Source organism: Ammospiza nelsoni, chromosome 26 (assembly GCF_027579445.1).
Source record: "Ammospiza nelsoni isolate bAmmNel1 chromosome 26, bAmmNel1.pri, whole genome shotgun sequence".
NCBI lineage: Eukaryota > Metazoa > Chordata > Aves > Passeriformes > Passerellidae > Ammospiza > Ammospiza nelsoni.
The window spans coordinates 558,700-585,015 of NC_080658.1; the positions used below are offsets into that span (position 1 = coordinate 558,700).

The 26,316-nt window shown below is 65.2% G+C and overlaps 3 protein-coding genes across 3 annotated transcripts; all 3 read left to right on the plus strand.

Moving 5' to 3' along the window:
• The first annotated feature begins 1,052 nt into the window (after nt 1-1,052).
• Nucleotides 1,053-6,023, plus strand: LOC132084008 (collagen alpha-1(I) chain-like). Its single transcript, XM_059489003.1, has 6 exons — nt 1,053-1,167; nt 1,874-2,622; nt 2,763-2,953; nt 3,222-3,643; nt 5,264-5,530; nt 5,869-6,023. The coding sequence occupies exons 1-6, from the start codon at nt 1,053-1,055 to the stop codon at nt 6,021-6,023; spliced, it is 1,899 nt and encodes a 632-aa protein (XP_059344986.1).
• Nucleotides 6,024-8,921: 2,898 nt separating this feature from the next.
• Nucleotides 8,922-16,671, plus strand: SP2 (Sp2 transcription factor). The gene is made up of 6 exons (XM_059488939.1): nt 8,922-9,101; nt 10,154-11,122; nt 11,626-11,917; nt 13,647-13,821; nt 15,092-15,285; nt 16,247-16,671. The coding sequence occupies exons 1-6, from the start codon at nt 9,039-9,041 to the stop codon at nt 16,345-16,347; spliced, it is 1,794 nt and encodes a 597-aa protein (XP_059344922.1). The 5' UTR covers nt 8,922-9,038; the 3' UTR covers nt 16,348-16,671.
• Nucleotides 16,672-18,937: 2,266 nt separating this feature from the next.
• On the plus strand, nt 18,938-24,294 carry PNPO (pyridoxamine 5'-phosphate oxidase). The gene is made up of 7 exons (XM_059488983.1): nt 18,938-18,998; nt 19,559-19,683; nt 20,337-20,436; nt 21,818-21,871; nt 22,702-22,830; nt 23,116-23,186; nt 23,265-24,294. Exons 1-7 carry the CDS (start codon nt 18,954-18,956, stop codon nt 23,428-23,430), a joined length of 690 nt encoding a protein of 229 aa, XP_059344966.1. The 5' UTR covers nt 18,938-18,953; the 3' UTR covers nt 23,431-24,294.
• Nucleotides 24,295-26,316: the final 2,022 nt, after the last annotated feature.

Genomic DNA, 26,316 nt, shown 5'->3' on the forward strand with positions numbered 1-26,316 from the left:
CTGTGAGAGGAGGAGGGGGCGCAGCTCCGCGCCCCCCGTCCCCGCCCGCACCGGCACCGCGGCTTGGGAGGCGCTGAGCCCCCAGCCAGGGCTCGTGCCGCTCTGCGACACCGCTGTGACACCGGGATGGTGGCACCGGCCGGGGGGGGGGGCACCCTCACACCGTCCCCGCCCCCTGTGCCAGCCCCCGGTGCCGCTCGGTCACGTCTGCAGCCCGGAGGGGTCGGTGCCTGACTCCGAACTGCGAGGGAACCTCCAACACTGCCGGATCGCCTCCCCAGCTGTGTCCCCAACACTGCCCGGGTCCCCAAGGGGGCCAAGGTGGCACCCCCAGACCCTCGGCGGGGACACGGCACCCCCAGGGGGACGCGGCACCCCGAGGCCAGCCTGTCTGTGCCGCGTCCCAGCCGGGCTGGGGAAGCCTCGCCCCCCTCGCTCCCGCCCCACGGCCGGGCCCAGCCGGAGCCCTCGGGCCCTTCTGGGGGGGCTGCACCCCCGGGCTGGCTGGCAGCGGGCTGAGGCAGCGCAGCCCCGGGCCCAGCCCCCGGCAAAGCTTTGAAGCCGGGTCGGGCCGGCTCCCCCCGCACCCCGGGGCACCCCCGGGGCACCCCCGGACCCCCGGGCGGCCGCAGCCTCCAGCAGGGCGGCCGTGACTCAGCGGGAGCCGCGCAAACCCCACGGGGCTGGGGACGGGCCCCACCCCGGTGTCGAAATCCACCTGCCGCCACCGGCTCCCGCCCCCCGGTTCCCAGCGGCGGCGCCGGAACCCCCCCGTCCCTGCACCCCCTCCCACCGGCCGCTCTCGCCACCTTCCCCCTGCCCCGGCCACCCCCAGGGTCTGCACTGGACAGGGTCAGACCCTTGGGGACAGGGACAGACCCCTGGGGACAGGGACAGACCCTTCAGGACAAGGACAGATCCCTGGGGACAGGGACAGACCCTTGGGGACAGCGACAGACCCTTGGGGACACCGACAGACGCTCGGGGACAAGGACAGACCCTCAGGGACACGCCTGGGGGGTGCTGGGAGATTTGGGCAGGGGGGTCCCCCGATGGGACCCCCGGCGCCCCCCGAAGCCCACGCTGGGATTCCGGGCTCCCCACAGTGCTGGAGACCCCTCAGCCGCGTGGGGACCCCGTTCTGCCCCGCCAGCGTCACCCGGGCAGGCAGGGGGACCCCAAAGGTCAGGGTGGGAGTTTCGGGGGGTCCCAAAATGCCCCTGAGGGTCCCACCTGTACCTGCGCTGCCCACACAGGTGGGGTTCAGCCTGGAGCTGGTGGCAGGATGAGCCCCCCGGGCAGCTGAGCGGGTTTTGGGGTCCTGCTGCCCCGGGGGGCTCAGCTGTGCCCACGCCAGCCCCGGGACCGTCCCTGGCTCCCGGGGACACGAGTGGGCTCGGGAGGGGCTGGCACGGCCGGCTCCATCACCCCCACGCACACCGTGCTCGGGGGTCCTGAGCCCCCAGACCCTGCTCCCCATTGGGGGCACGCACACAAAGTGTCTCAATGCCAGCCCCTCACGGGCCTCCGGGACCCCCAGATCTGGGGATATCCCCCAGCCCCCGCACCCCCACGGGAGGGCAGCGACCCTCCGGGCGCTCCGGGCCCGCTCCCACCCCGTGGGATCCAGCGCGGGGCTCTCCTGGGACACCCCGATCCCAGCGATGCCCCCGGCTCGGGGGTCCCACCGACCCCCACCCCAGCCCCAAACCGGGAAAGGGCCGGGACCGGGCTGGGGGAGCGCCGGGAGAACCCCCCCGCTCGGGCCGGGCACGGAGCCTCCCAGGACAATTTTCCATCCGGGAACGATGACAAAAATCCCCAGGGGCCCGCAGCGTCCTCCCTCCCTCCCTCCCTCCCTGGCGGGGCTCAGCGACGCGCTGGCCATTTCACCGCAGGGAAACTGAGGCAGCGGCGGCTGAAGCGTCCCGTGAGTCACGGCCCGGGCTGGGCACGGGCGGCGCGGCCCCGTCTCCAGCTCGGCCGGTGCCTCGCCCCGCGGCGGGGCCGCCCGGGCGCCGCTGCCCCCAGCACCGGGAGCCCCGACGGGGCGAACGGGGGCGGCGGCGGGGCGGGCTCGGGGATGCCGCGGCTTTGGGGGCGATGCCCGGGGGCCGGGGGGACGCTGTGGCATCGGGACCGTTCCCCCCGAGCCGCGGCGGAGCCCCCGGGGGGGTTTCGGGAGGGGAACGGCGCCGCTCCGGCGGCGGCGCGGGCGGGGGGCTCCAGCCTGGGCAGCCCCCGCAGGACTCGGGAGCGCCGGAGGGGTCTCGGAGGCACCGGGGAGCCGCGGGGCGGGGGTCGCGCTGGGGCTTGGAGCGAGGGGACGGAACGCGGGGCTCGGTGGGCAGCGGGGACCCGCAGGGACCGGAGCGCTCAGGGCAGCTCCGTGCCCGGCACCGTGCGGGGGCACCGGGGGTACGTACGGCTCTAGCGGCGGCGGCGGGGGCCCGGCGGCTCCGTCCTCATGGGCGCGGGCGCTGCTTCCCGAGGGGCGCCGAGGGACCCGCGCGGCTCCGCAGGCACCGGGCACCCACTGGGCCGGGCGAGCAGGAATGGCCGGGTCCCAGCCCGGCCGCCGGCTTTCCCTCCGCCCCCCCGCCCAGCTCCACCCCCGGCCCGGTGATTTTAACCCTTGGAGGCAGAGCCGCGGCCCCGGCGCTTGACAGGAGCCGGCTCCGGTCTCAGGATCCGGCGGATGAAAGCGGAGGGAGGGGACGGGAAGTTCGCAGCAGACACCGCAAACAGGGGGGTAATTAAAGAAGAAAGCAACAACCGCCTCCCTCCCTCCTCCCGCGGCCCTGGCCGCCTCCTCCGCCACCCCCGGGGACCCCCGGGCGCCCCTCGTGTCCCCACCCCCTCCAGGCACCCCCTCCCCTGTTGGGGACGCACAGGTGGCCGCCCTGTCCTGCTGCCACCCCCCGGGACCCCCGGACGTGTCCCCCATCGAGGGGTGACACGCGGGGGCGGCGCACAGGGGTGGGCACCTGCTCCTGCCCGCGGGGATGTCGCCTGTCCCCCCGGGGGGCTCAGCGCCCCCATTGCCCCTCGGTTCTGCGGCACCAGTGGGACGGGGGGGACACAGGGGACAATTGCGGGGTCACGGCTGGCGGGAGGGAGGGGGACGCAGGGCCCACCGTGACCCCGGTGGGTTTGGGGTGACCCAGAGCCGCCCCGGAGGTTCTGGCTGCGCCTGTCCCGGCTCGGCCCGGGTGTCCCAGCCCTGTCTGCCGTGTCCCCCCCGAGGCTGCGGCAGGGACAAACCCCGCGCGCCGCCGGGTGACAACACCGCGCCCGCTGGAGCCACTTAATCACCGGCGCGTCGTGTCCCCATTTCCAGCGCTGCGCCCGCCCGGCGGCCCCGCAGCCCCCGGGGACCCCGGTGGGCACGGGGGGGGTGTCCCGGAGCCCCCAGTGCCACGGGAAAAGGCGGCGGCGGAGCCGGGCCGGGCGGGCAGCGCCGCGATCGCGGCCGGCGCGTGGGAGCCCCGGAGAGCCCGGGGAGCGCGGCCCGGCCCGGCCCGGGGAGGGAGCAGCGAGCTCCGCCCTGGCCCCGGGGAAAGCTCGGCCGGTTTTCATCATCCCGGCACGGAGCGGCCCGCCGCCGCCGCCGCCGCCAATGCCAACGAAACGCGGCTGCCCGGTGCGCCGAGAGCGGCAGCGGCGGAGGGGACCGGACACCGGGAATGGGGGCAGACGGATGGGGACACCGGGATGGGGACACCGGGATGGGGGCACAGGGATGGGGATGGGGACACCGGGATGGGGACACCGGGATGGGGACAACAGGATGGGGACAGCGGGATGGGAAGGGTGATCCTGCAATGGGAACCCCAGGGTGGGAAGGGGCAGGACAAGCCGCCTTTGGGTTTCTGGCTGTGCAGAAATGGGGGTGAACACACACACGGGGCTCTGCAGGGCACATCTGGGGGGATCGGGGCGCACCCCAACCCCAGGGTCCCACTGTGTTCCATTCCAATCCAAATTCCCATCCCAACCCCAGTCCCCCTCCCCGTTTCCCATCCCAATCCCATTTCCCGTCCCAATCCCTTTCCCAAACACCATTGCCGTCCCCAATTCCAATCCCAATCCCTATCCCAATTCCCGTCCCCAATTCCCATCCCAAACCCCATTCCCATCCCAATCCCAATTCCCATCCCCAATCCCAATTCCCATCCCAATCCCAATTCCCATTCCCATCCCAATTCCCGTCCCCAGTCCCCATCCCAAACCCCATTCCCATTCCCATCCCAATCCCAATTCCCATCCCAATCCCAATTCCCGTCCCCAATTCCCATCCCAAACCCCATTCCCATTCCCATCCCAATTCCCGTCCCCAGTCCCCATCCCAAACCCCATTCCCATTCCCTTTCCCATCCCCGTCCCAGTCCCGGCCATTCCCGCTCCAGGAAGGGGCTGCAGGGTGGGAGGATGTGGGGGACACGAGGGGACACGGACGGGGGTCTGGGAGTGCCAGGACCCCCTCATCCCACAGCACCGCGCCCCAAAACCCCCCTGGGACGCTCAGGACCCGCGCCAAAATCAGATCATGGGCTGAGATCCTGCTGGGATGGGTCTGGGACCAGGAGGAGGCGACTGGGGGGCACTGGGGGCACTGGGGACAGCAGCATTTGGGGTCTGGGGGCTCCTGGAGCCCCCCCAGGCAGAGCTGGGACCACCCAGGGCAGGGAATCACGGCGCAGCCCAGGGGGGATCCGAGTGTCTGCAACCCCGAGCCGTGCCTTGAAATTACTGCTAATTACAGCTCATTTGCATAAATTATAAGGCAAGAGGCAAATGCCGCCAATCCCTCCGAGTGATCCGGCAGCGGGGGGGGGGGAGAAAAGGGGGAACAGGAGGGGTCGGGGTTCCCCAAAACTGCAGCGGGAACTCGGGGTGTCCCCGGAGCCCGGCACGGGGGGGACACGGCCCTCGGTGGGTGACAGGGAGGGGGACAGGGCTGGGGGTGTCGCTGCGGGTGTGGCAGGGGTGTCCCAGGGGTGTCCCAGCACAGCTCCGAACTCATCCCTGTCCGGCTGTCCCAGGGCTGTCCCAGGACTGTCCCGGGGGTGTCACACCGTGGCTCCGAGCCCGTCCCCGTCCCTGTGTCCCAATGGTGTCCCAGGGCTGTCCCAGGGTGTCACACCGTGGCTCCGAGCCCGTCCCTGTCCCCAGCCTGTCCCCACGCTCCCTTCCCCTTGCTTGGTGCCGCGTCCGCACTCGGGGTGCCGGGGGGGCTGTGCCGCCCGTCCCTGTCCCCAAGCCCGTCCCTGTCTCCAGCCCGTCCCCGCGTGTCCCCCCTTGCCCGGTGCCTCTCCCGGTGCCGGGCCCGGTGCCGCGGGGCCGCGCCGTCTGGGCCGCCCGGTGCCTCGGGCCCGGCCCGGGGGTGCCCGCGGGGCGCAGACGGGCCCGGGCGGAGCTGCCGGGTCCCGCCCGCGGCTCGGGGGGGCCCAGACGGGCCCGGGGGCGGACGCGGGGGCGGCGCTGGAGCGGCCGAGCCCGGGGGGCACCGGGACTGCGCGGGTGGCGCGTGGGGACAGTGCCAGGGAGGGAGCGAGGGACGGGGGTGGCACTGGGGGGCACGGGCACCACGGGGGCGCCACGGTCCCCACGGGGGTGCCCCAACACCCGCCAGGACACCCCCGTGCGCGGTGCCCGGGGCACAGCTGGCACATCTGGCACGGTTGGCACAGCTGACACACCTGGCACAGCTGGCACACCTAGCACGACCGGCACACCTGGCACGGTCGCACAGTTGGCACACCTGGCACAGCCGTCACGGCCGACACAGTTGGCACACCTGGCACGATTGGCACACCTGGCACTGGCTGGCACAGTTGGCGCTGCCCCCCCGCTGCCCGAGGCCAGGGCCGGCTGCCAGCCCGTGCAGAGATCTCTATCGCGATTATCGCGACGGGACGGGGTTGCCCTGCCCGCAGCGCGTGCCCGCGGGCGGCGTTTCCTCAGCGGGCGCTGTCGGGACTGGAGCGCCGGGACGGGGCTGGGGCTCGGAGCGGCCCTGAACGCGAGGAGCTTTAATTGAGCTTTAATTAGCGCCGTGCTAATCTCGCTGCCGTATGTGCGCCCGAGCGGGCCCGCTGTCACCCACGGCCCGGGAAACCGGAACGGAACGGGGCAGAGAGCGGGACGGGGACAGGGACACGGGGGGACAGCGGGACAGGGGACAGAGGGGGACAGCGATGGGGACAAGAATGGGCACAGGACGGGGACAGGGATATGGGGATGGGGACAGGGACACGGGGGGACAGCGGGGACAGGGGACATGGGGACAGCGGGGACAACGACAGTGGGGACAGGGACAGGGGACAGCGGGACAGGGACGGGGACAGGGGACAGGGGACAGCGGGACAGGGACGGGGACAGGGACAGGGGACAGCGGGACAGGGACACATGTCCCCAGCACAGAGACCCAACCCGGCCCCCGCACTGTCCCCGGGGTCGGGCCGGGGTACCCGGGAGGGTTTTGGGGCTGGGGGTACCCTGGAGGGTTTTGGGGCCGGGGTACCCGGGAGGGTTCGGGGCCGGGCCGGGGTACCCTGGAGGGTTTTGGGGCCGGGGTACCCGGGAGGGTTTTGGGGCCGGGGTACCCGGGAGGGTTTTGGGGCTGGGGGTACCCGGGAGGGTTTTGGGGCCGGGGTACCCGGGAGGGTTCGGGGCCGGGGTACCCGGGGAGGGTTTTGGGGCCGGGGTACCCGGGAGGGTTTTGGGGCCGGGGTACCCGGGAGGGTTCGGGGCCGGGGTACCCGGGAGGGTTCGGGGCCGGGGTACCCTGGAGGGTTTTGGGGCCGGGGTACCCGGGAGGGTTTTGGGGCTGGGGGTACCCGGGAGGGTTTTGGGGCCGGGGTACCCGGGAGGGTTCGGGGCCGGGGTACCCGGGAGGGTTCGGGGCCGGGCCGGGGTACCGGGAGGGTTCGGGCCGGGGGTCGGTGAGTAAGCGGAGCGGGGCGGGCGGGATGAGGGCGGGGAGGGCGGCGCTGGCCGCGGCTGCTGCCCACAAATGGAGGCCCCACGGCCACAGACACGGCACAACAAAGCACCGGGCAATTATTTGGCTCCAGCCGGAGCTGCCGGGCCCGTGGGGGCTGGAGCCAGCTGGGCACCCCCGGGAACCCCCGGGCACCCCCGGGCGGCAGCGCCGGCAGCGCCGAGGGGACCCCGGGAGGGTGAGAGACCCCCAAAATGGGGTGATGGGGTGGTGGGGGTGACCCCTGCGGGACACTGAGCACATCCCGGGTTTTGGGAGGGGTTGGGGATCCCCTTCGCTTTTGGGGACCCCAAATTCTGCAGGGGATCGGGGACCCCTGGCCCTTCTGGCAGTCTGAACACCCCAAAGCTCTCCAAGCACCCCCAAGAACCCCCAAAATTTAAAAGGGGATTGAGGACCCCCATCCCTTCTAGCGCCTTGAACACCCCAAAACCCTCAAAGCTCCCTGAACCCCCGGATCCCTGCAAGGGGAATGGGGACCCCCATCGTCTCAGGGAACCCCGATCCCCTCCGGGACCCTGAATCCTCCCCCCCACCCCGATTGTTGTGCGGGGTTGGGGACCCCCATCCCGCTGAGCGGGCCCACCAAGTTCTGCAGGGACCCCCCCGAACCCCGCTGTGCCCCCTCTAAGCGGGGGTTGGAGTCCCTCGGGGGCGCCATCGCCCCGGCCCCCCCGGGTCCCCCCGATCCCCTGCCCGGGACCCCCGGGACCCCCCGGCCCCCCCTCACTGGGACCCCGGGATCCCCTCTGTGCCCGCTTTGATGGGGGGGCGAGGGGGATCCCCGGGACTCCCCACCCGCCGGGGGACCCCGTGACGTCATCCGGCTTCGGCTGCCCGTGCTCCCCCCTCCACCAATCGCAAGCGCATCTCGTCCGCCTCGCGCCTTCCATTGATTCATCAATCTGTCAATCAAATTATTATGACCAATCACAAGGCATATTTTGGGCGGGTCACGCCCAAGAGGTACTCCGCCCCCTTGAAGGTCTGTCAATCAAACAGCGGATGGCCACTGGCTGGGCTTGCTCCCATTGGCTGTCTGTGCTGTCAATCAAAAATCTTCCCTGCCATTGGTTCTCCGCTGCCGTCCGTCACCTCAGAGCTCCGCGCCCATTGGCGGAGCCATCCCTCCATCACGCGCCTTACTGCTCGGCGCAGCTGCCCATCAACCCTTCCCCCTCCGCCGATTGGTCGCCGCTCCACCATCTCAACCCCCATTGGCCAGCTCGCAAAGCAGCCGGGCGGCGATTGGCTCAAACCCCCTCTGTGGGCGGGCGCAGCAGGGCGGTGCCCGGCGGAGGAAGATGGCGCCGTGAGCGGGTCGGAGCCGCCGCCGCCCCCGGCCGGTCAGTGCGGGGGGAGCGGGGCCGGGCCGCGGCCGCTGCGGGGCCGCCGGGGCGGGGAGGGGCCCGCGGCCGCCCCGAGCCGCCCTCCCCCAGCGCCCGGCGGGCGGGCGGCGCTTCCGGCAGCGGGGCCCGGTCGGGGGCGGGCCCGGCCTTTGGGACCCGCCTCCCCCGGGACCGCCCGGGGGGACCGGGGGAGCTCCGGGGGGAGCCCGGGGGGGCCCTCGGGGGTCGTGGCCTCATCCCCGCCCGGGGGTCCCGGGGATGCTCGGGGGTCCCGGGATGCTCGGGGGATGCTCGGGGGGTCCCCAAAATTCCTTATGGGATTCATTCCTCTGGTGGGATTCGGGATGATTCCCAAATTGCCCTGATGGGATTCGGGTTGGTTCCCAAATTTTCTTATGGGATTAATTTCCCTGATGGGATTTGGGCTGCTTTTCCTTATGGGACTAATTTCCTTGGGATTCATTTCCCTGGTGGGATTCGGGATGATTCCCAGATTTATCCAGGAATGCTCCTTGGGGTTCCCTTGGGAACCAACCAAAGGCCAACCCCTGGAGAGGGGACAAGGTGGCACATGGGGGGCAGCCCCCCGGTGTGGGGTGGGGTGGCTCTGGGGGGCACCAGGCACATCCCTGAGGAGCTGATGCCCCCCTGCTCTGTGCCCCCAGCTCGAGGGACAGCCCAGCATGGCTGCCACTGCTGCTGTCAGCCCCAGCGAGTACCTGCAGCCCGCCAGCGCCAACGCCCAGGTGAGCCCTGCCCCTCTCAGGTGAGCCCAGCCCCTCTCAGGTGTGCCCAGCCCTGCCCAGGTGAGCCCTGCCCCTCTCAGGTGAGCCCAGCCCCTCTCAGGTGAGCCCTGCCTCTCTCAGGTGAGCCCTGCCCCTCTCAGGTGTGCCCAGCCCTGCCCAGGTGAGCCCAGCCCTGCCCAGGTGAGCCCTGCCCTTCTCAGGTGAGCCCTGCCCCTCTCAGGTGTGCCCAGCCCTGCCCAGGTGAGCCCAGCCCTGCCCAGGTGAGCCCTGCCCCTCTCAGGTGAGCCCAGCCCTGCTGGGGGGCAGCCAGGATGTCCCCATCCCGGTGTTCTTCCTCCTCCCCGAGCATCTCTGATGTTCCCAGCCCTTATCTCAGGCTGGGTTTGGGATTTGAGCTGCCTGTGATGTTCCAGGGGGAAATACCAGGGAGTTCCCAGGATATCCACAGCTTTGGGATGGTTTTAAGCTTTAAGGATGGCTTTAAGCACGGCTTTAAGCTTTAGAATGTCTTTAAGGATGGTTTTAAGCTTTAGGATGGGTTTCAGCATGGGTTTAAGCATGGATTTAAGCTTTAGGATGTCTTTAAGGGTGGTTTTAAACTTTAGGATGGCTTTAAGCATGGTTTTAAGCTTTAGGATGGTTTTAAGAATGGTTTTAAGCATGGTTTTAAGCTTTAGGATGGTTTTAAGCTTTAGGATGGTTTCAAGGACACAGGGATGGGATTTAAAAGGATTTAGGGACACAGGAATGGGATATTCAGCGTCAGCACTGCTGGAAGCGCTGGGGTGCTGGACATCGGCAGGAGTTCCCTCACAGAAAAACTGGCACTGGGATGGGCTGCCCAGAGAGGCGGAGGAGCCGCCCGGGGACGTGGCCCTCAGTGCCGTGCTGGGGTGGCACAGCGTCCCCAGGCTGGACCGGGCCGTGCCAAAATCCTTCCCAGCCTCGGTTATTCGGGGATCCCGCCCCGCACGGGTAATTAACGAGCTCCCTCGATCAGGGCTGCCTCGTTAGCCGTTCCTGCGCTGACTGTCCCCTCTCTGTGCCCCCAGGACTCGCAGCCCTCCCCGCTGGCGCTGCTGGCAGCCACATGCAGCAAGATCGGTCCCCCCGCCGTGGAGGCGGCCGCGGCACCGCCGGCGCCCCCGCAGCCCGCGCCCCGCAAGCTGGTGCCCATCAAACCCGCCCCGCTGCCCCCGGGCGCTGCCAAGGGCGGCATCGGCATCCTGTCCTCCAAGGGCAGCCTCTTCCAGATCCAGGGCTCCCAGCTGGGCGCCTCCTACCCCGGCGGGCAGCTGGTGTTCGCCATCCAGAACGCGGCCGTGCTGGGCAAAGCCTCGCGCTCCTCCTCCTCCTCCTCCTCCTCCTCCTCCTCCAGCATCCAGTACCAGGCGGTGCCACAGCTGCAGCCCAGCGGCGCCCAGACCATCCAGGTGCAGCCTAACCAGATCCAGATCATCCCGGGCACCAGCCAGGCCATCCTCACGCCCTCCTCCTCCTCCTCCTCCTCCTCCTCCTCCTCGCACAAGCCCGTGCCCATCAAGCCGGCCCCGGCGCAGAAGGCGGCGGCAGCGGGCGGCGTGGTCAAACTGCCCGCGGGTGCCAACGTCACCCTGAGCCTGCCCCCGGCCCTGGTGGGCCCCGAGGCGGGCGGGCAGCCCCAGCTGCTCACGGACAGCCCCTCCAAAGGCGGCAAAAAGCCGCGGAAAAAGGCGCCGTCCCCGGGGCAGCCCGCGGCCGTGGCCGTGGCCGAGCAGGTGGAGACGGTGCTGATCGAGACCACGGCCGAGAACATCATCCAGGCGGGCAGCAACCTGCTGATCGTGCAGAGCCCGGGCGCGGGGCAGCCCGCCGTGCTGCAGCAGCTGCAGGTGGTGCAGCCCAAGCAGGAGCCGCAGGTGGTGCAGATCCCGCAGCAGGCGCTGCGCGTGGTGCAGGCGGCCTCGGCCACGCTGCCCACCGTGCCCCAGAAACCCTCCCAGAACTTCCAGATCCAGGCGGCCGAGCCCACCCCCACACAGGTACGGCCTCCCTGGGACCCCCTCCGTGGTGTTCCCTTCTGGTTCTCAGCCCGGCTTTGGGAGATGAGGGGTTTGTGAGATATTCCCGGTTTGGGCGTTGCTGAGTGGAGATTAGGAGTGCAGCCATGCGCTCTGCAGGGATTTAGGAGCTCCAGCTTCTTTTGTAGGATATGGAGGAGCTCAGTGTCCCATAGCTGGGGCTGGGATGACCCTCCTGGGACACAAAGGGAGGTGGGACAGGTTGGTGTCTTTGTGTCACCTTGGACAAAACCCAGGAGCCTTCTCCTTTCTCCAGGGGTCTTACAAAGGTCTGGATTCACTTCCCAGTGAGGGTGGGGAGGAGCTGGGCTGTATTTATCTGAAAAACTATGATTTCCCCAGCCCTGGAAGTGTCCAAGCCCAGCTCCAGCAGAAGGAAATTAAAACACAACAACCCCCACAGCCCAAACCATTGCACGATTCCCGTCCCCACAAAGCCCACCCGTGTTCCCTCCTGCCCCCAGGTTTACTTCAAGACCCCCTCTGGGGAGCTGCAGTCGGTGCTGCTGCAGGAGGCCTCGTCCATCCCGGTGCCGCCGGGCGGTTCGTGCGGCAGCCCCGGCCCCGGTACCGGCCCCGGCAGCGCCCGCAGGCCGGCCCCGCGCAAGGAGCGGCCGCTGCCCAAGATCGCCCCGGCCGGGGGCATCCTGAGCCTGAGCGCGGCACAGCTGGCAGCAGCTGCACAGGCCATGCAGACCATCAACATCAACGGCGTGCAGGTGCAGGGCGTGCCCGTCACCATCACCAGCAGCGCAGGTGGGTGGCACTGATGGCATGGATGGGGCCGTGGGGACATGGGCATGGATGGGGACATGGCAGGGGCAGGGCGTGCCTGTCACCATCACCAGCAGCGCAGGTGGGTGGCACCGGGGGCACCATTGGGGACATGGGGACATGGCAGGGGCAGGTGCAGGGCGTGCCCGTCACCATCACCAGCAGCGCAGGTGGGTGGCACTGATGGCATGGATGGGGCCGTGGGGACATGGGCATGGATGGGGACATGGCAGGGGCATGGTGTGCCCGTCACCATCACCATCACCATCACCAGCAGCGCAGGTGGGTGGCACTGCTGCCATGGATGGGGCCGTGGGGATGGATGGGGCAGGGGGCAGCTCCCTGAGCTCCCCTAGGATGGGTTATCAATGGATCAGATCAGATTAAATCAGATCCCTCAGGGGAGCAGGGACTGTGGGCAGCTCCCTGAGCTTCCAGAGGAACGAGGAGCTCTCCCAGGCTCCCAAAGCCAGGAGAGGCACATTGGCACACCCAGCTCCATTTGTCCAGCTCCACCTTCAGGGATCACCATTCCAGCAGTGACCCCTCACTCAGGGATCATTCCAGGGGTGAACCCTCACTCAGGGATCACCTGAACCCCTCACTCAGGGATCATTCCAGGGAATGAGCCCCTCACTCAGGGATCACCTGAACCCCTCACTCAGGGATCACCTGAACCCCTCACTCAGGGATCATTCCAGCTGTGACCCCTCACTCAGGGATCATTCCAGGGAATGAACCCCTCACTCGGGCATCTCCCCAAACCCCAAACCATCCAGACATGGCCCCGCTGCTCCCTGTGCCAGGAGTGTCACGTCCCTGCAGTCGCCCTGTCCCCACTGCAGGGCCAAGCCCTTCTCCAGAGCCGAGGGCAGGGTGATTTATCTCTGTGGGGAGCTTTATCTGCTCGCTGAGATCAGCCCAGCCCTGCTGCCTGCCTGCTCGGTGCCCCAGCCCTGGCTCTGCTGCTCCTCACCGCTGTCAGCAGGAATCCCAACCCCTTTCCCACTGTGCCGTCCTGCCAGGACTGCCTTTGTGGGGGGCACTGAGTTTAATTAGCCGCTCCAATTAACACGGAGGAGACCGGCAGGACCTGCTGCCCTCGAGCCAAGCCAGGGCTCAGCTCATCCGTGCCCAGCGCTGCCTTCCCTCGCTTGGCGCTTCCCCGCCTGCTCTCCCTCCCTCCCTGCTGCTCTGCTCCTGCCGATCCCCCTCGTTCTTCCCCTCCTCCTCCTGCTCCTGGTGCTGCCCCGGGAGCAGCGATCCCACCCCAATCCCACCCCAATCCCAGCCCAGTCCCAGCCCAGTCCCAGCCCCAGCCCCGCTTGCTGACGCTGACCCCTGTTCTTCTTTCCAGCCCCTGTCGCGGCTGCCCGGCACGCCCGAGCCTGGAGCGGCCCTTAGGCTGCGGGGTAAGTCCCGTTTTTTTGCTCAATATATTGCACGTTTTTTCAAAGTTTCTTTTTTGTTTCCTCTTTTTGAGCCCTTTTTTTACTCCCCGCCCCCCTAAAAGGGTCGAGAAACGACTTTTTTTTTTTTTTTTTGAAAACTTTGAAAAACCGCACAGTATATTCAGGAAAAAGGGGACTTACCAGCAGAGGCACGTGGCAGAGGGGGGCTGTGCTGCATGTGGGGGTGAACTCGGGGTGCTCCCCGCTCCGGAGGGTGCGGATGGATCCTGACTGCCCCTTTCCCTTTCCCCTTTCCCCAGGCCAGCAGCAGCTGACGGTGCAGAACGTGTCCGGCAACAACGTGACCATCAGCGGGCTGAGCCCCACGCAGATCCAGCTGCAGATGGAGCAGGCGCTGTCCGGGGACATGCAGCCCGGAGAGAAGAGGAGGAGGATGGCCTGCACCTGCCCCAACTGCAAGGACGGCGACAAGCGGTGGGTGCTGAAAGTGCTGACGCTGGGAAGGGCTCATCCCGCTGGGTCCGCCTCTCCCGGAGTAATTCTGAACGTGGGAAGGCTTCATCCCGCTGGATCTGCCTCTCCTGAATAACCCAGGGTGGTTCATCCCGCTGGATCTGCCTCTCCTGGAATAACCCAGGGTGGTTCATCCCGCTGGATCTGCCTCTCCTGAATAACCCAGGGTGGTTCATCCCGCTGGATCTGCCTCTCCTGGGCTAATCTGGAGCGGTTCCTCCCACTTGGATCCACCTCTCCCGGGTTTAACCTGGAGTGGTACATCCATCCGGATCCACCTTTCCTGGAATAATCTGGAGTGCTTCGTCCCCCCGGATCCTCCTGTCCCGGGCGTGGTTCATCACCCGCTTGGATCCGCCTGTCCCGGGTCTAACCCGAGTGGTTCATCCCTCTGGATCTGCCTGTCCCGGAATAACCTGGAGCGGTTCATCCTGCTTGGATCTGCCTCTCCCGGGCTAACCCAGAGCGGTTCATCCCACTTGGATCTGCCTCTCTCGGGTTTAACCCGGAGCGGTTCATCCTGCTTGGATCCGCCTGTCCCGGGTGTGGCTCATCCCCCAGCTCCACCTGTCCCGGGCTAACCCGGAGCAGTTCATCCCTCTGGCTCTGCCTGTCCGGTGCTAATCTGGAGCGGTTTATCCCTCTAGATCTTCCTCTCCCGGGTCTAACCCAGAGCAGCTCATCCCGCTTGGATCCGCCTGTCCCGGGCTAACCTGGAGCGGATCATCCCACTTGGATCCACCTCTCCCGGGAGCATCTCCTCTCGCTTGGATCCACCCGTCCTGGGTCTAACCCGGAGCAGCCCAGTCCCCTGGCCCCGCCTGTCCCGGGTCTAACCCGGAGCAGCTCAGTCCCCTGGCCCCGCCTGTCCCAGGTCTAATCTGGAGCAGCTCAGTCCCCTGGCCCCGCCTGTCCCGGGTCTAACCCGGAGCAGCTCAGTCCCCTGGCCCCGCCTGTCCCGGGTCTAACCCGGAGCAGCTCAGTCCCCTGGCCCCGCCTGTCCCGGGTCTAACCCGGAGCAGCTCAGTCCCCTGGCCCCGCCTGTCCCGGGTCTAACCCGGAGCAGCTCAGTCCCCTGGCCCCGCCTGTCCCGGGTCTAACCCGGAGCAGCTCAGTCCCCTGGCCCCGCCTGTCCCGGGTCTAACCCGGGGCGTTTTATGTCCCTGTCCCGCCTGTCTGTGCTGATGTCTCCTGTCCCCTCGTGTCCCCTCGTGTCCCCTCGTGTCCCCAGGCCGGGCGATGGCGGTAAGAAGAAGCACATCTGCCACATCCCCGAGTGCGGGCGCACGTTCCGCAAGACGTCGCTGCTGCGGGCGCACGTGCGGCTGCACACGGGCGAGCGGCCCTTCGTGTGCAACTGGGTGTTCTGCGGCAAGCGCTTCACGCGCTCCGACGAGCTGCAGCGGCACGCGCGCACCCACACAGGTCTGCACCGCGCCCGGGGGCTGGGGAGCCGTCCCCGTGGGGCTGGGGTGTCCCCTGTGCCCAAGGAACCATCCCCCGTGGGGCTGGGGTATCAACCACCCCCAATGGGGCTGGGGTGTCCCCTGTGCCCAAGGAACCATCCCTAATGGGGCTGGGGTGTCCCCTGTGCCCAAGGAACCATCCCCCATGGGGCTGGGGTATCCCCTGTGCCCAAGGAACCATCCCCCATGGGGCTGGGGTGTCCCCTGTGCCCAAGGAACCATCCCCAATGGGGCTGGGGTGTCCCTGCAGGGTCCCTGTGCCCAAGGAACCATCCCCAATGGGGCTGGGGTGTCCCCTGTGCCCAAGGAACCATCCCTGACAGGGCTGGGGTGTCCCTGCAGGGTCCCTGTGCCCGGGGCAGAACCCCCACACAGGTCTGCACTGTTCCTGGGGGGGGGTATGGGGCTGGGGAGCCACCCCTAATGGGGCTGGGGTGTCACCTGTGCCCAGGGCAGCGCCCCACACAGGTCTGCACAACCCTGAGGGGCACATGGGGCCAGGGACAGAGCCCCTAATGGGGCTGGGGTGTCACCTGTGCCCAGGCAAGAACCCCCAAAAGGGCTGGGGTATCCCTGGAGGGTCCCCATTCCGAAAGCAGCACCCCCAAACGGGGCCGGGGTATCCCTGGAGTGTCCCCGTTCTCAGGGCAGCACCCCCAAACGGGGCTGGGGGACCCCCAGGTTCACTTTGGGAGCCACCGGGATGGTCTGGGCAGGTCTGGGGGGGCTCTGGAGGATTTTGGGGCAGTCTGTGGTGACAGAGGTGTCAAGGGGACGTGTCTTAGGGTGTCACCACCCTGAGAGCCCCCGGGATGATCCCGGGCAGGTCTGGGGGGCACTGGAGGGTTTTGGGGGGGGTCTCTGGTGACGGGGCCACGTCCTGGGGTCCCTGGCGTGACCCGGTGTCCCCGTCCCCGCAGGTGACAAACGCTTCGAGTGCGCGCAGTGCCAGAAACGCTTCATGCGCTCCGACCACCTGACCAAGCACTACAAGACGCACCTGGTCACCAAGAACCTGTAGGGCGGGGGCACCCCCTGCACCCCGAACCCTCGGCCCCGCGGCCCGGGGCCGCCCACAGCACTCCAGAGAGGGACCCTGGGGACGTCCCTGCCCCACCGACCGCGCTGGGCACCCCAAAACGGGGCTGGGGGCGTCCCTGGGGGCCCACGGGGTCAGGGGGTGCCCCTGTGACCCAGGAAGGTTTAGGGGGTCCCTCAGAGCCCCCCCTGTGACCCAGGAAGGTTTAGGGGTTCCCCAGAGCCCCCCCTGTGAACCCCACAGGTTTAGGGGGTCCCCCAGAGCCCCCCCTGTGACCCAGGAAGGTTTAGGGGTCCCCCAGAGCCCCCCCTGTGACCCCCACAGGTTTAGGGGGTCCCCCAAAGCCTCGCTGTGACCCCCACAGGTTTAGGGGTCCCCCAGAGCCCCCCCTGTGACCCCCACAGGTTTAGGGGGTCCCCCAGAGCCCCCCCTGTGACCCAGGAAGGTTTAGGGGTCCCCCAGAGCCCCCCCTGTGACCCCCACAGGTTTAGGGGTCCCCCAGAGCCCCCCCTGTGACCCCCACAGGTTTAGGGGGTCCCTCAGAGCCCCCCCTGTGACCCAGGAAGGTTTAGGGGTCCCCCAGAGCCCCCCCTGTGACCCCCACAGGTTTAGGGGTCCCCCAGAGCCCCCCCTGTGACCCCCACAGGTTTAGGGGTCCCCCAGACCCTCGCTGTGACCCAGAAAGGTTTAGGGGTCCTCCAGAGCCCCCCCTGTGACCCCCCAGCCCCACGGGGAGCCCCCATTTCGCCCATTTCCCCCCCCAGGTGTGGGGCAGGAGCCCCAGGGCAGCCTGGAGCGGCTCCAGAGCACATTCCTACTTTATATTTAAAGTCTATAAATAGCTATAAATATCTATATCCCCTTTGGGACAGCCCTGTTTTCTATCGGTCGTTGCCTTACACGCCCCGTCCCGCCCGCCCCGTGGATCATGAGTGCTTTTTTAATCTATTTAATCCCCAGAACTCCCTTTGTCCCCCCTCATGGCCAATTCCTCTCTCCCAATTTTTGTTTCCGAGCAACGTTGGCAATTCCCCTTTTTTTTTATTTTTATTTTTTTTTTTGCAATTTTTGGACTCCATCCCTTTTGTTTTTTTTTTTTTCTTTCCTTTTCCCTTCCTTTTTTTTTTTCTTTTTTCCCCTTTTTTCTTCCTTATTTTTTATTTTCGCCCCTTTTTCTTTGCTTTTTTCCTCCCCTTTTTCCTTCCTTATTTTTTTCCCTTTTTCCTTCCTTATTTTTTATTTTCCCATTTTTTTCTTCCTTATTTTTTATTTTCACCCCTTTTTCCTTCCTGTTTTCTTCCTTTTTCCCTTTTTCCTTCCTTTTCTTTCCCCCCCTTTTCCCTTCCTTATTTCTTATTTTCCCCCTTTTCCCTTCCTTATTTTTTTTCCTCCTTTTCCCTTTTATATTTTTTCTTTTTTCCCCTTTCCCCTTCCTTATTTTTCCCCGTTTTCCATTCCTTATTTTTTCTTTTTCCCCTCACTTTTTCCCTTCATAATTTTTTTTATTTTTCCTCCATTTTCCCTTCCTTATTTTTTATTTTCACCCCCTTTTCCTCCCTTAGTTTTTTATTATTTTTCCCCTCCCTTTTTGTTTCCTTTTCCCCATTCCCGTGTGTGCCCCCCCCGTGTACAGTGTACATTGTATCATAGATTTATTGCTTTGGAGCTTTAAATTAAACAGAAATTCCGTTTATTTTTGTGCTGTGCCCGTCCCAGGGCGTTCCTGGGTCCCCCGGGAGCTTCCCCTGCTCAACAAAATCCCCGGATCCGGGGATTTGGGGGGATTTGGGGGGATTTGGGGCCATTTGGGGCATTTTGGGGCATTTTGGGGGATTGGTGGGGTTTGGGGGAATGGGTGGAGTTTGGGGGGAATTGGTGGGGTTTGGGGGAATTTATGAAATTTAGGGCAATGGGTGGGGTTTGGGCAATGGATGGGATTCGGGGGATTTGGGTGGGATGTGGAGGAATTGATGAGATTTGGGGGTTTGGGGGAATTGATGGGATTTGGGGGAATTGATGGCATTTGGGGGAATTGGTGGGATTTGGGGGAATTTATGGGGTTTGGGGGAATTGATGGGATTTGGGGGAATTGGTGGGAAATTGAGGAATTTTAGCAGGAAATGGTTCAGCTCCTGCTGTGAGCTGCTGGCTCGGGACTGGGGGATTGTCCCCGAATCCCCGTCCCCAAATGCCCTGTCCCTTGTCGCAGCATCCCAAACACGCCGTACCCACATCCCTGTGCTCCATGTCCCCAAATCCCTGTCCCCACCATGTCCCAGCCCCTCGCCGCCGCCTCCCGAGCCCTGAATGTCCCAAATGTCCCAAATCCCCAAACTGCTGTCGCCGCTGTCCCCTGGATGTCCCCGCGTCCCCCTCCCGCTGTCGTTGCCCCTTTAAGAGCCCCCGCACCTCTCTAAACCCAGCCACTACTTCCGGGTCTTTTGTCCCCGCCCCTTTCGCCTCCCCCCCAATGGGCAGCCAGCTCCTACAGAGGCGCGAGCGCTCTGCCTTCTCTTATTGGCTGTGTTCTGGGAGGCGTGGCCGCCTTAGCCACGCCTCCGGCTCGGCGGGGGCTCGGCGCGGCCGCGATGGAGCTGGAGCAGCTGCGGAAAAGCTACCGGGGGGACAGCGAGGTGGGACCGGGACAGCGGGGGGACACCGGGGGGGACACCGGGGGGACACCGGGGAGGGTCTGGCACGGGGGCACCCCGGGATTGCCCCCCCAAGGCCCGGAGAAGCCCCTCTCGCACAGGGTGACCGCCCACGCGGCCGCTGCCCAGCGTGTCCCCAGGGCTCGGGGACAGCCCCCGGCCAGGGTGGCACCCCCAGGATGTCCCCAAGGCTCGGGGACAGCCCCCGGCCAGGGTGACACCCCCAGGATGTCCCCAAGGCTCGGGGACAGCCCCCAGGCAGGGTGGCACCCCCAGGATGTCCCCGAGCCCTGCGGTGTCCCCACCTTCCCCTTGTCACCCCGGTGTCCCCAGGCGTTCGAGGAGTGCCACCTGGTGTCCCTGACCCCCCTGGGTGACCCCTGACCCCCCCAATGTCCCCAGGCGTTCGAGGAGTGCCACCTGGTGACCTCTGACCCCCCCGGGTGACCCCTGACCCCCCCGGTGTCCCCAGGCGTTCGAGGAGTGCCACCTGGTGACCTCTGACCCCCCCGGGTGACCCCTGACCCCCCCGGTGTCCCCAGGCGTTCGAGGAGTGCCACCTGGTGTCCCTGGATCCCCTGGAGCAGTTCCGGGCCTGGCTGCAGGACGCGCTGCAGTGCCCCGACATCGCCGAGGCCAACGCCATGTGCCTGGCCACCTGCTCCAGGTGACAGCGGGGGGACAGGGGGGACACCAGGGACATGGGGGATACACAGGGGACAGGGGGACAGCGGCCGTGTGCCTGGCCACCTGCTCCAGGTGACAGCGGGGGGACAGGGGGGACACCAGGGACATGGGGGATACACAGGGGACAGGGGGACAGCGGCCGTGTGCCTGGCCACCTGCTCCAGGTGACAGCGGGGGGACACAGGGGGGACACGGGTGACACACAGAGGTGACACAGGGGTGACACAGGGGTGACATGGGTGACACAGGTGACACACAGAGGTGACACAGGTGACACACAAGGTGACACAGGGGTGACACGGGTGACACAGGTGACACAGAGGTGACACAGGTGACACACAGAGGTGACACAGGGGTGACACAGAGGTGACACACAAGGTGACACAGGTGACACAGAGGTGACACAGGGGTGACACGGGTGACACATGTGACACACAGAGGTGACACAGAGGTGACACACAAGGTGACACAGGTGACACAGAGGTGACACAGGGGTGACACGGGTGACACATGTGACACACAGAGGTGACACAGAGGTGACACAGGTGACACAGGTGACATGGGTGACGCAGGTGACACAGAGGTGACACAGGTGACGCAGGTGACACAGAGGTGTCACGCGCTGTCCCGCAGGGACGGGCGGCCCTCGGCGCGCATGGTGCTGCTGAAGGGGCTGGGGCCGGACGGGCTGCGCTTCTTCACCAACTACGAGAGCAGGAAGGGCCGGGAGCTGGTGAGGGACACACGGACACAGAAATCAATCCTGAGAAATCAATCCCAAATAAATCAATCCCAAATAAATCAATCCCAAATAAACCAATCCCAAATAAATCAATCCCGATAAATCCCAAATTCCTGCAGCTGGTGAGGGACACACGGACACAGAAATAAATCCTGATAAATCAATCCCAGTAAATCAATCCCAAATAAATCAATCCCGATAAATCCCAAATTCCGGGAGCTGGTGAGGGACACACGGACACACAGAAATCAATCCTGAGAAATCAATCCCAAATAAATCAATCCCAAATAAATCAATCCCAAATAAACCAATCCCAAATAAATCAATCCCGATAAATCCCAAATTCCTGCAGCTGGTGAGGGACACACGGACACACAGAAATCAATCCTGATAAATCAATCCCAGTAAATCAATCCCAAATAAATCAATCCCGATAAATCCCAAATTCCGGGAGCTGGTGAGGGACACACGGACACACAGAAATCAATCCTGAGAAATCAATCCCAAATAAATCAATCCCAAATAAATCAATCCCAAATAAATCAATCCCGATAAATCCCAAATTCCTGCAGCTGGTGAGGGACACACGGACACACAGAAATAAATCCTGATAAATCAATCCCAGTAAATCAATCCCAAATAAATCAATCCCAATAAATCCCAAATTCCGGGAGCTGGTGAGGGACACACGGACACACGGAGAGCCCCAGAAATCAATCCTGAGAAACCCCAGTAAATCAGCCCCGATAAATCCCAAATTCCTGCAGCCGGTGAGGGACAGGGACCCAGAAACACCAGGAATAAATCCTGAGAAATGCCAAGAAATCCTGATAAATCCCGATAAATAAATCTCGATAAATAAATCTCGATAAATCCCGATAAATAAATCCTGATAAATAAATCCCAATAAATAAACCTCGATAAATCCCAATAAATAAATCCCAATAAATCAATCCTGATAAGTAAATCCCAATAAATAAATCCCAATAAATAAATCCCGACAAATCCCAATAAATAAACCCCGATAAATCCCAATAAATCCCAATAAATAAACCCCAATAAATCCCAATAAATAAATCCCAATAAATCCCAATAAATCAATCAGGATAAGTAAATCCCAATAAATAAATCCCAATAAATAAACCCCGATAAATCCCAATAAATCCCAATAAATAAACCCCAATAAATCCCAATAAATAAATCCCGATAAATCCCAATAAATAAATCCCGATAAATCCCAATAAATCAATCAGGATAAGTAAATCCCAATAAATAAATCCCAATAAATAAATCCCAATAAATAAACCCCAATAAACGCGTAATTCCGGCCCAGAACAGCACGGCTCTGCCTCAGCCCCCTCTGTTCCCTCAGGACTCCAACCCCTTCGCCTCCCTCGTGTTCTACTGGGAGCCGCTCTGCCGGCAGGTGAGGGGGTCCCCAAATCCTGGGGGGGAATTGGGGCTGGGGGCCACACCCCCGGTGGGCACTGGGGGCAGACACGGCGGGTGCGGTTTTGGGGGAAAAGTGGGGGAATGAGGGGGTTTTGTGCTCAGGAGCCCCTTTAACGCCACTGGCCCGAGCCCAGGGGATGGTGGTGCCCAGCAGGCATGAAATCCGTGCACTTTTTGGGTGAAAAGGTCAGGGAATGGGGCAATTCCATGTCCGGGAGCCCCTTGGGAGCTGTGCTGGCCCAGGTGCGCATCAAGGGCTCGGTGCCATCCCCAGGTGAGGGCTGGGGGCTCAGGGCTGTGCCCCAGGTGAGGGCTGGGGGCTCGGGGCTGTCCCCAGGTGAGGGCTGGGAGCTCAGGGCTGTCCCCAGGTGAGGGCTGGGGGCTCAGGGCTGTCCCCAGGTGAGGGCTGGGGGCTCGGTGCCATCCCCAGGTGAGGGCTGGGGGCTCGGGGCTGTCCCCAGGTGAGGGCTGGGGGCTCAGGGCTGTGCCCCAGGTGAGGGCTGGGGGCTCAGGGCTGTGCCCCAGGTGAGGGCTGGGGGCTCGGGGCTGTCCCCAGGTGAGGGCTGGGGGCTCGGGGCTGTCCCCAGGTGAGGGCTGGGGGCTCGGGGCTGTCCCCAGGTGTGCATTGAGGTCTCGGTGCCATCCCCAGGTGAGGGCTGGGGGCTCAGGGCTGTCCCCAGGTGAGGGCTGGGGGCTCAGGGCTGTCCCCAGGTGAAGGCTGGGGGCTCGGTGCCATCCCCAGGTGAGGGCTGGGGGCTCAGGGCTGTCCCCAGGTGCGCACTGAGGTCTCGGTGCCGTCCCCAGGTGCGCATCGAGGGCTCGGTGCGGCGCCTGCCCGAGGAGGAATCCGAGCGCTATTTCCACTCCCGGCCCCGGGGCAGCCAGATCGGGGCCCTGGTGAGCCGGCAGAGCTCGGTCATCCCTGACAGAGAGGTGAGCCCGGGCCGGCACCGGCTGTGGGGCCCCCATTGCCTTTGGGATCGGCTCCCTGAGCCCTTCGGGATCGGCTCTGGGATCTCCTTTCCCTCTGGGATCCTCTCACTCCCCGTTCCCTTTGGGATCCCCATTCTCTGTGGGATTGGCCATGGGATCCCCTCACTCCCCATTGTTCCCCGCACTCCCCGTTCCCTGCGGGATCCCCATTCTCTCTGTGATTCCCTCACTCCCCGTTCCCTGCGGGATCCCCTCACTCTCCGCTGCTCCCCTCGCTCCCCGCAGTACCTGCGCAAGAAGAACGCGGAGCTGGAGGAGCTGTACCGGGACAAGGCGGTGCCCAGGCCGGACTACTGGTGAGACTGCGGGGCTGAGCCCCCCATGAGCCCCCAAATCCCCCCGAACCCCCCAAATCCCACCGAAATCCCTTGCAGGGGCGCGTACGTGGTGGAGCCGGAGCTGGTGGAGTTCTGGCAGGGCCAATCGAACCGGCTGCACGACCGGATCGTGTTCCGGCGGCTGCGGGACCGCGCGGCGCCGCTCGGGGCCATGACCCGCCGCGGCCACGGCGACTGGGTGTACGAGCGCCTGTCGCCGTGAGCCCGCCCGGGATGGCCCGGGAACGGCCCGGGAATGGTCCCGGAACGGCCCCGGGAACGGCCCCGGGAATGGTCCCGGGAATGGTCCCGGAACGGCCCCGGGAACGGCCCGGGATGGTCCCGGAACGGCCCCGGGAATGGTCCCGGGATGGTCCCGGAATGGTCCCGGGAATGGTCCCGGAACGGCCCCGGGAATGGTCCCGGAACGGCCCCGGGAACGGCCCCGGGAATGACCCGGGAATGGTCCCGGAACGGCCCGGGAATGGTCCGGGATGGCCCGGGAATGGTCCCGGAACGTCCCCGGGAACGGCCCCGGGAATGGTCCCAAGCGTCGCAGCCGCCCCGTCCCGTCCCTCGCCGTGTGCTGGGGATGGGCCCGGAGCTGCCCCCGCCCCGTCTGCAGTCGCTGCCGGTGGTTAATTAATCGTGTTAATGACAGTGCAGGGTCCAGCTGTGACCCCAGTGATCCCCCTGTTCCTGTCCCCGTCCCCGTCCCCACCCCTGTCCCTGGCCATGTGCTGGGAATGCCTTCAGAGCTTCCCTCGCCCGGTGTGTCCCCAATTCTGTCTCCATCCACTCCCCGTGGTTAATTAATCGTGTTAATGATCGTGCAGGCACCAGCTGTGACCCCCCGTCACTGTCGCTGTCCCACCACTGCCACCTCTCTCTCCGTGTTTTAGCTGGAATCGTGGCAATTGTTTTGGCATGGAATCGTGCTCAAGCCCCAGGTCATTACTGCTGTTGTTTAATTAACTTAAATCGTGTCACCGCTGCCGTGCCCTGTCCCCGGGCCGTGAGACCCCAACCCTCGGCCCGTCCCTCCTCCAGCTGCCGGAAAAGAACAATAAATCAGGATTTATGTGGAGGCGTGGAGCCTTTGGTTATTTAGTACCGGGTTAACGTTTAACCAGGCAGGGCCGGGCTCTCCTGGGACAGCTGGAGCAAATCCCGGGCTGGAACCAGCTCCAAAACCGGCCCCGGTTCCGTGTTTGCTGTCCCGGAGTGGAACCAGCCCCAAAACCCAGCCCCGGTTCCGTGTTTGCTGTCCCGGAGCGGGACCGTGCCTGTCCCGCGGGATGCCAGGCCAGCCCTGGCACGCAGGCACGGTGGCCACGGCGCTGTCACCGCCTTCGTGGCACTGTCACAGCCCCTGATGGCTCCGGAGCCTTCCCTGCCTTGGGAAGGACGGGAGGGGACGGGGCGGTGTCCCAGGATGGGCACGGATCTGTCCCAGGATGGGCACGGATCTGTCCCAGGATGGGCACGGATCTGTCCCAGGATGGGCACGGGGCTGTCCCAGGATGGGCACGGGGCTGTCCCAGGATGGGCACGGGGCTGTCCCACATTCCTGGGCAGGGGCAAAGGGACCGAGGGGCTCCTCCCGTTCCCGTTCCCGCCGGGACAAAGTCCGCGATCCCAGCGCGACGGGAACGGGCTGAGAGCGCGCAGAGCCGGGGCGGGACCGGCCCCGGGGAGCTGGCACCGGGAAACAACCGGGAAACAACCGGGAAACAACCGGGAAACCGGGAAATGGGAAATCGCGAAATCGGGAAACCGGGAAACAGGAAAATCGCGAAATCGGGAAACAGGGAAACCGGGGAATCGGGAAAACGGGAAACCGCGAAATCGGGAAACCGTGAAATCGGGAAACCGGGAAACAGAAAATCGGGAAACCGGGGAATCGGGAAACCGGGGAATCGGGAAAACGCGAAACCGCGAAATCGGGAAACAGCCAGGAAACCGGGGCTGGGCTCGGGATCCTGGCACCGTCCGGAACCGGGAGGGGCTGGAGCTCAGAGCTCGGAACGGCCGCGCCCTGCGGAGCCGGGGTTGTCCATCCCGGGATCGTCCCGTTCCCCGCGGGCTCCCGGAGCTGGGAGGGTTCCCCGTTCTCCGGCCGGCCCCGAGGGCCCCCATTTCCAGCGATTCCCGGGGGGCCGCGCTCTCTCCGGAGCTCCGGAACTGCCAGGAGGGATCCGGGGATCCGCAGGAAATCCCTGGAGCGGCCTCTGCGGGATCGGGAATTCCCGGGGATTGCTCCCAGAGGGATCCAGAGCCGGCCCGCCCCGCCCTGCCGGGTTTGGGGATCGCGGAGCTCTCCCGGATCCGCCTCCGCTCCCTCTCCCTGCCCGGGTCCGGGACTCCCCGGCACGGCCCCGCTCCCCGGAGGGGCGAGAAACCGGGCACAGGGGCTGGGAAACCCGGCCCGGAGGGAGAACCCCCAAAATCCCTCAAAATCCACCAAATTCCCCCATTCCTGCCCTAAAGGGACCAATCCTGCTCTCCTTGGGATCAATCCTGCCCAGTTTGGGACCAATCCTGCCCGGTTCGGGTCCAATCCTGCCCGCCCTGGGGTCCAATCCTGCTCACCCATAGGGTCCAATCCTGCCCTGTTTGGGTCCAATCCTGCTCACCCCATAGGGTCCAATCCTGCCCTGTTCGGGTTCAATCCTGCCCACCCAAAGGGTCCAATCCTGCCCTGTTTGGGTCCAATCCTGCTCACCCCACAGGGTCCAATCCTGCCCTGTTTGGGTCCAATCCTGCTCACCCCATAGGGTCCAATCCTGCTCACCCCATAGGGTCCAATCCTGCCCTGTTCGGGTCCAATCCTGCCCGCCCTGGGGTCCAATCCTGCTCACCCAAAGGGTCCAATCCTGCCCTGTCTTCCTGCCCTGTTTGGGTCCGATCCTGCTCACCCAAAGGGTCCAATCCTGCCCTGTTTGGGTCCAATCCTGCCCACCCAAAGGGTCCAATCCTGCCCACCCAAAGGGTCCAATCCTGCCCACCCAAAGGGTCCAATCCTGCTCACCCAAAGGGTCCAATCCTGCCCCTGTTTGGGTCCAATCCTGCTCACCCAAAGGGTCCAATCCTGCCCTGTTTGGGTCCA